The sequence below is a fragment of the Rhinichthys klamathensis genome, unplaced genomic scaffold (assembly GCF_029890125.1).
Source record: "Rhinichthys klamathensis goyatoka isolate OS25496 unplaced genomic scaffold, OSU_Roscu_1.1 h1tg000227l_1, whole genome shotgun sequence".
In the NCBI taxonomy this organism is placed as follows: Eukaryota; Metazoa; Chordata; class Actinopteri; order Cypriniformes; family Leuciscidae; genus Rhinichthys; species Rhinichthys klamathensis.
The window spans coordinates 32,272-44,677 of NW_026606751.1; the positions used below are offsets into that span (position 1 = coordinate 32,272).

The 12,406-nt window shown below is 36.2% G+C and overlaps 1 protein-coding gene across 2 annotated transcripts in view; it reads right to left on the reverse strand.

Annotated features, from left to right (window-relative positions):
- Window positions 1-1,355: 1,355 nt before the first annotated feature.
- The window catches only part of LOC130099277 (zinc finger protein OZF-like), a 129,591-nt gene continuing 118,540 nt past the window's right edge, over window positions 1,356-12,406 (reverse strand). Inside the window, exons 2-3 of one of the 2 annotated variants that reach the window (XM_056264886.1) lie at window positions 5,122-5,376; window positions 1,356-2,710 (exon numbers count right to left, since the gene is read on the reverse strand). In XM_056264886.1, the coding sequence (XP_056120861.1) occupies window positions 1,473-2,710; window positions 5,122-5,179 (1,296 nt within the window). In that variant the 5' untranslated portion in view covers window positions 5,180-5,376 and the 3' untranslated portion in view covers window positions 1,356-1,472. Of the gene's footprint in view, window positions 2,981-5,121; window positions 5,377-12,406 lie in introns of both variants that reach the window. The other variant, XM_056264885.1, reaches the window with a different exon arrangement.

The following is a 12,406-nucleotide window of genomic DNA, read 5'->3' on the forward strand; positions in this document are numbered from 1 at the left end:
CGCGTCAGGAAGATGGCACGATACACCGGTGTAGAAGCTCTTCAGCTTGTCAACCATTAGTTGACAAGCTATTCAATATAAACATGTAGTTTACATATTATACTGGGTGGACTATTTTCCACTTGCCATCCACAAGCGACAACAGCGACAACAGTGGACTATTTTCCACTTGCCGAAGCGACAACATCCATTAGTCAAAAGTCTTGTGGACACATATTTAGTATGTGCTTTGTGGTCTTATTTCAGCAACTTTCATTTTAATTTTTTTCAATAACCACGCATAAACATTATTCTCTTAAAAATACAAACATGTACATACATGTTGCTCACATATCATGGTAGCCCCGTTTGTGCTATATAGAGTGAATTTACACCTTTGCCATTAACATGTTTATAAATAACTGAAAAAAGCACAAATGTCAGTGCATGTCAAAACATCTCAAAGGCCCCAAAAACACGCTGGTCCCCAGAGGGTTAAGACTAGGCGATTTACTAGGCAGAGATTGCTTTGGGACTATATTAGGGTCAAGCACAGGTGAAGCACTGCTACTTGGGTCCAGAGATATCACGCGACACCTGAAATCCATCACTTTTGTAAAGTCACTGCGGTCAAGCCAGCCGCCACCCCGAAATGCACTGTCAATCTAGCCGCCACTATATTTTGTGATTCGCGCATACACTAGCTATTACGGTAAGACCATCAGACCGTCATCTGAATTGAAAACAATTGATCTTCGTTTAAAGTCTGATCATTTCGACGGAGGTGAATCAATCAAAGTTAACTTTAGCTGGAAGGAACATTATTCAAGAACCGCTATAACGCCAAAACAATCTGTTACCTTAAATGATATGTTTATCTCTGTAAAGCTGCTTTGAAACAATCCATTGTTAAAAGCGCTATATAAATGAAGATGACTTGACTTGACTTCCGAAGGTGATTTCACATTCAATTATTCAGTTTGTATCTATCTATCTATCTATCTATCTATCTATCTATCTATCTATCTATCTATCTATCTATCTATCTATCTATCTATCTATATCTTTTTTGCTCTATCTATCTATCTATCTATCTATCTATCTATATCTTTTTTGCTCTATCTATCTATCTATCTATCTATCTATCTATCTATCTATCTATCTATCTATCTATCTATCTATCTATCTATCTATCTATCTATCCCAAAGTAAGAGCCCTCCAAAGTTCAAAAATACGCTGTTTTGGCTATACATTCATAAAATCATTTTTAAAAAAATCCTAGTTTCCACAGCCCAATTTCACATCAGCTGGAGAGTACACCTTCTCACAGTGTCAACTGCACCATTTCTGGACGTTCTGATGTTGTATTACAAAGTGTCCTGTGCTCACCACACACCGGCTATAGGTGGAGAGGAGAGATGTGGCTATAGGGTGATGTGTGGCTAACTTACACAGAAGAGACTTTGTTGCTCAGCACATGCAAATAAACTACTTACCGTGATCTCAGACTGTGTTTAAGTGGTTTCTCCACTGTGTGGATCTTCATGTGTAGCTTCAGGTGAGTTTTAATAGAGAAACTCTTCCCGCACTGATCACACGTGTGCGGCTTCTCTCTGCTGTGGATCCTCTCATGTTTTTTCAGAGTTGATAAATCACTGAATCTCTTGTCACAGTGTGAACACTTGTAAGGTTTTTCTCCAGTGTGGATCCTCTCATGTGTTATCAGAGATGATGACAGACTGAATCTCTTGTCACAGTGTGAACACTTGTAAGGTTTTTCTCCAGTGTGGATCCTCTCATGTGTTTTCAGATATGATGATCGACTGAATCTCTTGTCACAGTGTGAACACTTGTAAGGTTTTTCTCCAGTGTGGATCATCTCATGTGTTTTCAGAGTTTCTGATCGACTGAATCTCTTGTCACAGTGTGAACACTTGTAAGGTTTCTCTCCAGTGTGGATCCTCTCATGTGTTTTCAGATGTAATGATCGAATGAATCTCTTGTCACAGTGTGAACACTTGTAAGGTTTTTCTCCAGTGTGGATCATCTTATGTGTTTTCAGATATGATAATCGACTGAATCTCTTGTCACAGTGTGAACACTTGTAAGGTTTTTCTCCAGTGTGAATTCTCTGGTGCAGTTTTAAACAGTTTGCTGTAGTAAAAGTCTTCTCACACTCAAAGCACATGTACTCTTTTACACCAGTGTGAGTTTTCTGATGTGTATGTAAAGCGTGCCGATGTGAAAAACTCTTTCCACACACAGAACATGAATACGGCTTCTCCTTCGTATGAACTCTCAGGTGTGTCTTCAGGTGTGATGACCTAACAAATGTTCTGCCACACTGATCACATGAGAACGGCTTCTCTCCGGTGTGGATCATCATGTGTTCTTTAAGGGATGAAGATTGCCTGTAACTATTCCCGCATTGATCACATGTGAACGGCTTCTCTCCAGTGTGGATCCTCATGTGAATCTCAAGACATTGTTTGCTTGTGAAACTGTTTCCACACTGAGTGCAGGTGAAAGATTTCTTGGCTCTTCTTTCCTTTAAAAATGTATTTTTAGTCTTTGAGCGACTCAAAAGTTTTTCTCCAGGTTGGACATGATGTTCCTCCTCCACTTCACTCAGTTCTTCACTCTCCTCCTCCACTTCACTCTCCTCCTTCACTTCACTCAGTTCTTCACTCTCCTCCTCCACTTCACTCTCCTCCTTCACTTCACTCAGTTCTTCTCTCTCCTCCTCCACTTCACTCAGTTCTTCTCTCTCCTCCTTCACTTCACTCAGTTCTTCTCTCTCCTCCTTCACTTCACTCAGTTCTTCTCTCTCCTCCTTCACTTCACTCAGTTCTTCTCTCTCCTCCTTCACTTCACTCAGTTCTTCTCTCTCCTCCTTCACTTCACTCAGTTCTTCACTCTCCTCCTCCACTTCACTCAGTTCTTCACTCTCCTCCTCCACTTCACTCAGTTCTTCACTCTCCTCGCTGTCTTCCATCGGGTCTGACATGAAAGAAAAACTCTCATTTATCTTCAAATTATTATTTTTAAAACATTATAGGCACGAATCCCATGTTTCTTTAGCAAGAACTATTAAATATATTTGATCAATGACACAATTATCTAACAAGGTATTAAAGTAACACCAGGTAACTTTTCAACCTTCATAATATATTTACAAGTCTCTTGTGATGGTACATCGACTTACAATAGGTTGAATGACACGTCTGCCATAGCCTGACGGGGTCTGTAGCGTTTTTAATCGTACTTTTAAACTTTGGGTAGTAACCGGCGAACAAAGAGAACTACAAAATTCGACTGCTTTACGGCATAAACGTCACTTCCACCACCACCCCCACTTCCTTAAAATCGGACGTGCGAGCCAAATGTTATAGTCATGGCCGAAGCAGCACAGAAAAACAAGAAAGCAAAGGTTTTATCGGAGCAAAGCAAAAAGAGAAAGTGATCGCGTTAAAGGCAGAACGAGGATCAACATTGGGCCAGCATTTTCTCGCTGGCATGAGCTGAAGGAGGAGGAGGGGTGCCCGACCGATGCGGACTTGAAAAAAAAAAAAAATCTAACGAAAGCCTGTGTCTAAACGCGTGTACAAGTTTGGTAGGGGCTACATTCTTGCAAGTAAATATATAAGATGTACAAAATCATATTTTAGGATACCTAATATGTCTGTGATATTTGTTTATTTGTCTTGCCTCAAGCTATAATGCAAATCGATTTGTAAAATTTGCAGATTCATTTATGGTAGCTTGATATTATAATATTGACGATATATATGGTTATTATCTACCACTCAAACATTGCATTGAAGTATCATATAGATAGATTCAGTAAAACGGTAACCAATAGACTAGGCTACTATAATGACGCTGGCTTGTAAACGTGATCATCGCGATCATTTGTCGTTAGAAAAAAATAAAACCCATGAAATTATATTCATATGACATGCTGAAATATATGCCACTGTACCTGGAATGAAGACATTTCACACGCGACGCAAGCAGAACACCTGCATGTGACCTCCTCCTACAGTGTTCAGGGCTATCATGGTTGTCAACAATTGCACGTGCATGTAGTTTACGACAGTAGTAGAGGTCTAGAGGACAATACTGTTTCCCAACTGTAGGGGGACCCCACCCCGAGAGCAAAAGTAACCTGGTGTTAATTTAACATTACAATATACAATACTGCCATGTTTCGACACCAACTTTGAGATTGATATTTATTTGACTAAAACGTTTTAATTATTAATGGCCGTTAACACTAGACTTTTCCTTGCACTGACGCATGTGAAAGTGGGACACCAGAAACACAAGCTCCAGTGAATAACCCTGTGAGAAATAACACAAGCGTTTAGCATTCAAGTGGAGTGGATTGTTCATTTTTAAATTTTGAATTATTATTATTTGTTAAATGTATGTTATTAAAAAAACATCAGCAGAATGTGACGTAATTTCACAGCCGTTGCAGCGTCTGTAGAAACTTCACACGCTCAAAGTGTAGAGTGGCTTTAACTAGCTTTAAATTAACTATTTGTATTAGCTTTAACTGTGTCCTACATGTTTCACTCAACCCTGTGTTACTTCTGACATGATTTTCCTCCTTTTAAAAGCAGAGCATTTCTTAAAACTGTGACACTCAGGAAGTGACATCATCTGGGCTCTTTATACTGCATGATGGGAAGACAAGAGAATAATCTCAACCCATTGTCTCAGTTTTACACAAACTGTAGCATTGACTGTCAACCCTGTTACCACTGTAAGAGGAATCTCTATAATAACTTATATGATATTTGACAAATACAACTTTATCAGTAACTTGGTGTTTACTGATTATTCCTAAAAATGTTGAAAATGACTAGAATTCTGGTTATGTTGTTGCAAATTGTGAACCAGATATAAAATAAATGTAAAATAAAACAGTTAAAATAGTATTTAGCTTGATCTGATGTTGACAATCAATATAAAAATGTCTAAAATCTTCCTTTACTGACCATTTGTTAAAGAAAAACCCAGAACATTCTGTCCATTTCATAGTTTAACTGTTTATCTAAAAGTGATGAAGTGCTTGAATGTTTCTAACATGAATGTTCTCCAGCATCATGAATGAATGAAGAATAAACACCAACCTCTTTGTCCTTCAGGATCTTCAGTGTGTTTCATTCTGCAGGGTTCTGGATCACTCATGTTCTCACTGTCCTCTTTAATAAACTCAGTCTTGGCAGATTTCAGCTCTTCCTGATGCTCTGATGCTCGTCTTCACTTGAAGCTGATGGGAATTTACAGCATTTATTGATGAATGACTGTGGGAGGAGCTTCACTGATGATGTGATTACAGTGGGAGGAGCTTCACTGATGATGTGATTGCAGTGGGAGGAGCTGATCTGCCTAAATCAAAAATATAAATTACTGAATTTGTTTTTATAATAAATTACACTTCTAAGCATTTATGTCTGTCTATCTTTTCATTGTACAGTAACTGATTCATTTTTTTTATTGCTAATCCTAACATTATTCTGCTTCTTCATAAAAATACAGGTAACTAGAAATATAGAAAAGAAAAGAAATAATTTAATATTTAATATAATTATATATAAATAATGGTAAGAAAAACAGTTAAAATCACAAACAGATATAAACATACATATAGTAGCCAACAAATCCTCTCAGTCTGCTGACACCAATGAAATGAGCTTTAAGTGACAATTTACAGGAGATCTGAAGACATCAGCATAATAAATGAGGTGAAAACAGGAACTATTGTCATGAAATAAAGAGTGTTTTCAGCAGATCTGTTAATATTGATGATCCTCAGACTATCAACACTCACTCAACAAGTCATTCAGGATCATCAGCAGATCATCTCACTTTATTCTGAGTGTTTGCTGTTAAAAACACATTATCTGAGTCAGGATAGATGATAAAAGCCTGTAAAACTGCTCTATTGAAAGACAATACTGTAATTTCTCACACTATGACATGGAAAAAAAATCAATAACACAAAAACAATCACCAATGACACTCATCTTCATCAACCACTACAGATAAATAATTACAGCAGCATAATATGACCAAATTAATCTAAATATAGCTAGTTTGATCGTTTGATAACTACTATGAAGGTAAAATGATGTCATAAACCCACATAGCAACATTACTTCGGCCCAGATCTGGCCCACATCTGGACCTTGTGGCATGCGGATCTGGCCCACATGCAGCATTGAATGACGGCCCTTGGGTGGCCCACTCCTGTTTGCCGGATCTGGGCCACAAGCAGGGCATAGCAATGCCACATGTCAGCCAAGAGCAAGGAAATGAACCAGAACTGGACTTTATCTGAGCCACAAAATCGGTGTATATTAAACATCGAGTCATCTCAACCTTAATAAGCCTGTTAACAAGCAGAATCACTGAAGGAAAGAAGAGAATAGAAAAAGAGATGAGCAGAACAAGAACTATAGCTGACTTCAGACACAGTCTTAGATGAAATCACCTGAAGAGAAAAGAACACATTAAATCTGTGAAGATCTCAGCAGAGGAGGATTAAACAACTCCACAAACAGCATTACCAGCTTCACTTATTACTAACCAGACTGACTTTATTTCTGTCAGACTTCTACAAAAGTTTTTATTGAGAATTAAAAGAGGTTTAACTCTAATGCGTTTCATTTGAAGTCACCATAACAGTGATTAGCGTTTCCATTAGTTGGGCTCTTAACTCTTAAAGTATCTATTGGTTTTTGGCCGTTCTGACAGTGTGTTTAATTAAACACATTTGCAGCAGCAAAGAAAGCTAAAATGAAGTGAGATCAAGTTATAATGGTTACCTGTTGAGGGCTTTATAATCATCATGAAATAACTTGATTCACTGAGGTATTTGGAATCTAACAATTGTCGTTAAATTAACACTGCTCAAGTGTTTATATGAGTCCACGCTCAGAGACTGTTAAATGAACACTGAAGCAGCGCTAAAGTTAATGAGATAATTAAGTGATTAATTGAGTGATAATTGAACATTATCGAAGACACCTGATGTTAACATCAGAATCACTGAAGGAGAAAATCGTAATTGGTATGCTACCCTTATGGATATCAGTGTTTGCTTTAGTTGGGCTCTTGAACCTTAAGTCGTTAACTTTATATTTTGTTTGGCTGCTGTACCCGAGTTATAACAGCCAGATGAACAAAGAGAAAAGGTGATGTGTTGGTATTGATTGTGTTTTAACATAATCAGTAGTTGGCCTGAATCACTGAACTCATTGAGAGCATAATTTCAGAGTTAAGTTTAGTATCTTATGGAATATAACAGCACTGTTGTTATAGAGTATGCCTTTTCTATTAAATCCAAATGATCAAATCGATTATAAAAAAAACACCTACTTAAAAATATCTCAGGTAGGCACACAGACATCAAGAATTGGCGTATGAATCTCAACAATGGTGACAAAAAGATGACCTCTGAACATAAGCTCATTATTTATTCACTCAGCAATGCATGATGGGAGCCATGAATGAGATTTGATTGGTGGCATCCAAAATACACTGCAAAATGCTTTATAATTGTCACCATTGTTGAGATTCACAGACTGATTCTTGATGTCTTTAAAAAAACTGTATGTGATTAAGTTAAGAAATTATTTGGATTACGTTGTAAAAGTTACAAGTATCATGATTTTCAAGAACACTGCTGCTATAATCAATAAAGTAAATTTAACTCAGGTCAAATCAAATTCAGGTCAAATGATTGTGAAACAATGTTAATGTTAAAACACAGCGAACACCATCAAATAACCTTTTCTTTTTGTTCATCTGGCTGTTATAACTCAGGTACAGCAGCCAAACAATAATCTGAAATTAACGACTTAAGGTTCAAGAGCCCAACTAAAGCAAACACTGATCTCTATGATGGTAACAATTATGATTTTCTCCTTCAGTGATTCTGCTTGTTAACATCAGGTGTCTTCAGGTGATTAATCATCTGATTAACTTTAGCACTGCTTCAGTGTTCGTTTAACTGCAACATTTGACTGGTTTTCGTAAGTGTAATTCATGTATTGTGAAACTGCAGCTGTACGCTAAAAATAAAATAAATATGATCTGTACTCTTCTGACTTCCATTTTTCCACGCTTACACTTTTGGCACGTTTATTTCGCCGAAATGCGGCCACAGTCATTGCAGGCCTGTGAACAGTGATTTGCAACCGAAAACAACATGCGTATCTGTATGCATTAGGGCTGGGCGATATATCGCACGATATTGTTCTGCGCATCTCGTCAGTAAAGCCGGTTCCTTGATTAGTAGTAAATCGCCTTCACCTGCTTTCAGATGGAGTGGCATTTACTACAAAGAGCCGTAGTTAACTGACAAGCTGAGCCATATCGCATCAATATCGCGGACGTTTTGCCAGCGATAATGAATGCGATATGGCTCAGCTTGTCAGTTAACTACGGCTCTTTGTACACAGCAAAAACTCCAGTTAAATTAACACTCCTGGGATATGAGTCAACACTCAAGAGTGTTGAATGAGATAATTAAGTGATTAATTGAGTAATGATTGAGCATTATTGAAGACACCTGATGTTAACAAGCAGAATCACTGAAGGAGAAAAACTCAAATTGTAAGCCACCGTTATGGCAATCATTGGTTGCTTTAGTTGGGCTCTTGACCCTTATATTATTAACTTTAGATTTTGTTTGGCTGATGTTTCTGAGTTATAACTGCCAGATGAACAAAGAAAAAAAGTGATGTGTTGGTTATATTATGACAATCATCATTTGAACTTTATGATTTTAATTTATGTTGTTGGTTACAGCATAACTGTGATTCTGAATAAATATCCAGAATTTTAGCTATAATAAAAAGGATTTCTTAAAAGTTGTTTCTAAAAAATATATAAAAAAATCTTTCTTATAGGCACTCACAGACTTCAAGATTCAGTCAATGCATCTCAACAATGGTGACGAGCAGAATATTCAATTAGGAAAAGTAAATTACATAGAAAATTCAGATCATAATTTATTCATATCGCAATGCACGATGGGAGCCATTAATGAGTTGTGATTGGTGGCAGCCACTGCAACATGCATTATTATTGTCACCATTGTTGAGATTCACAGGCTGATTATTGATGTCTGTGTTTCTAAATACATTTATTTGAAAGTGTTTTGATCAGAACAATGTTTATTAAATATTTTGGATTATAAGAAACATACCTATATTCATATGCAGTAGAATCAAAAAGTTGTTGCCAGACACTATCAGATCACACTTTTTTTGTTCATTTGACTGTTATAAATAAATAACAGCAGACAAACAACAATTAAAGTGAATGTATAAGGGTTAAGAGCCCAACTAAAGCAAACACTTATCGCCATAACGGTGGCTTACAATTTGAGATTTTCTCCTTCAGTGATTCTGCTTGTTAACATCAGGTGTCTTCAATAATGCTCAAACATCACTAAATTAATTACTTAATTATCTCATTAACTTTAACACTCTTGAGTGTTAATTTAACACTGGAGTTTGTGCTGTGTAGTAAATGCCGCTCCATCTGAAAGCAGGTGAAGGTGATTTACTACAAATTAAGGAACCGGCTTTACTGACGAGATGCGCATAACAATATCGTGCGATATATCGCCCAGCCCTAGTATGCATAAAAAATAAACTGTTGCAAATGTCTAAATGACTTGTTGTGTATGAGGCAAAAAGTTCCCGAAATAACCCGATTTGTACAGTTGCGTCTTTTATTTGTGCTTACAGTTTTGGTGCGATTCTCTCACTCATTATAGAGTTTTGCAAGCGTGAAGAGGAGGGCGGGTCCACCTTCATGTAGCCAATCAGAAGAGCTTCTCGCTGACTCTCGATTTACTCATCTGGGGTGCGTTTTCCGGAAGCATCGTTAGCCAACTATGGCCGCAAGTTCCGTCGTTATCAGCAGTTCAACAAGTCAATTGTTGAATCTGTAATTTATATCAATTACACCAGAGTTTAAGAGGTACAAACTACAGCATATTTATAATTTAAATTAAATAGAGCAAATAGAATAACATTTAAATAAAATGTTATATAAAATAATAAATAGAACATTTAAATGTTTGAATTTATCAAATAAACAAAATTAACAATAACATCTAAAACACCACAAACAAGATCAATAGTAACAATAATAAGAATAAGATAAAATTCCAATAGAACTATTAAAATCCAAACTTGTTTGGATAATCTGTTTGTTTGATAATCTGTGGTTTGGATTTACCTTATTTGTGTATATGCATGCATGGTCTCCTTGGGAAAAAGTAATTTGCTAAAAAAAAAAAAATTAATTAAGAGAATGCAATAAGGTGCCAATACTTGACTTATAAGTAGGCTATTACCTACTTATTATTAATTTTAGTAAGTTGAAATATGTAACAAGTGCCCTCAACGTAGGTTGGAGCAATGGACCAGTTTCTAGGTTAGTAGAGAACAGAATAAATTCCTGGCAGTAAATAAATCACACCACAGGTAAGGAAGATTACTCAAGAAATATGTATTTTGATTGAACAGTCATGTAAACAACATGAATCAGATTTCAAAAATAAAACAATAAAATGTATACAAAAGAAATAATAATTCTCAGTGTTGTCTTTGGTTTTCGTGTCTTATTCTCTTTAAGTTGTATTTCCCTTTTTCCTTTTACAATTTAATTCATATTATTTAGTTTATCTCTGTTCAGATATAGATATTAGCACAATTCTTATTTGATTTCACCTTAATTTGGAAAGCTCGTAAGATTTACTAATCTTTAATTCAGAGTTTAGGGTTTCATTCTATTTAGTTTTAGTTTTAAACCTCCTATACTGTTTTGACAAACCAAATAATTTCTCAAACAAAAGGTACAATATCATGTAACCACAATTCAATTTCAATTTAAACTTAGATCACATGAATTAATTAAAACAAACAAAAAGAAATCCAAAATTCACATCTGACTCACATTCAATAATATTCAATGAACTATTAGAACTCTTTGTATGAATTGTCTTCTGAATATCATCCAGAAAAGTTCTTTAATAAAGTCCAGTGGGTGAGTGAAATCAGTTCAATCCTACCAGTTCAAAGTGGAAAAGATCTTCCCACTTGAAAAAAGGGTGATGTCTCTAGTGCAACGAAAAGGTCCTTGTATACAGCCAAAAGGTCTCTTCCCAGGCTCAGATATCAGCATTCAATGGTATGGGTGGCTCGCCATCTCAAATCCATGAGAAAAAGATTTCCAACTCAAACAATAAACCTGACCTGTCTTACCAAAACAGTGTCATTAACATTCAATACTATTTCTAAATAACTTTTTAATCTTTAACCCTTGTGCTGCATTAAGGACATTTTTGTTTTTTTCAGTTTAATTTCTTTGACCATTTTGGCTGTTTTAATGCAAAGGGTATGTAATTTGGCAAAATTGTGACTTTTTGGATTAATGTAAAAAAAAAAGATCCCATTTTGCAAAATATGTAAAACACACTCTGTGTAGATCAAATAGTAACACTCAGCACCATAATGGACAAAAATGGCCCATTGAAACCCATTAAAACGTCGTTTAAAGCCGGGGCCATCATTAATACATTATTCATGATTTATGTTGAAACATCCTTTCATTTTGAAGCAAAAGCATTATATTTGCATTATATAGTGTATTCCATCAGATGACGTCACTACATAGGTATTCCCTATGGGTGGAAATGCATGTTATTTTCCTGGTTTCCACTAGGGGCACTATTGACTGTGTTATGAAGCATTTTAATGGCTCAATGATCTAAAATGATGTTTCGGTTACACTTTATTTCGATAGTCACTTTAGACATTCTACTAACTATAAGTAACTTTTCAACAACATGTCAACAAACTGTCATTAGAGTATTAGTAGACTGTAGTAGACAGTCAGTAGACTGGTAGGTTATGGTTAGGTGTTAGGGTTCGGGTTAGAAGAACAAGTTGACTTGTAGTTGCTAAGTTACTTATAGTTAGTAGAGTGTCTGTTGGGGGACCAACAAAATAAAGTGTTAGCAGATATTAAGCAGACAGTCTACTAATACTCTAATGACAGTTGGTTGACATGTAGCTGCTAAGTTACTTATAGTTAGTATAATGTCTAAAGTGGACTATCGAAATAAAGTGTTACCGATGTTTCTGAGTATGTGTGGATGTCTGAGAGCAATGTGTGTCTGCGTTGACAAAAGTGTGTGTGTAGGGCCTAAATATAATACATGGTAGTGATGCGCGGGCCGACTCGTAACCCGCGGGTCGGGTTGGGGCGGGTAAAGAAATTGTCACTTTATTTGCGGGGCGGGTCATTATTATTATTATTTTTTAATCCATGTATGTTGCTTGCAATTTCCAGCCTATATTAAATATTTAGGAATATCTATTTTCGTATTTT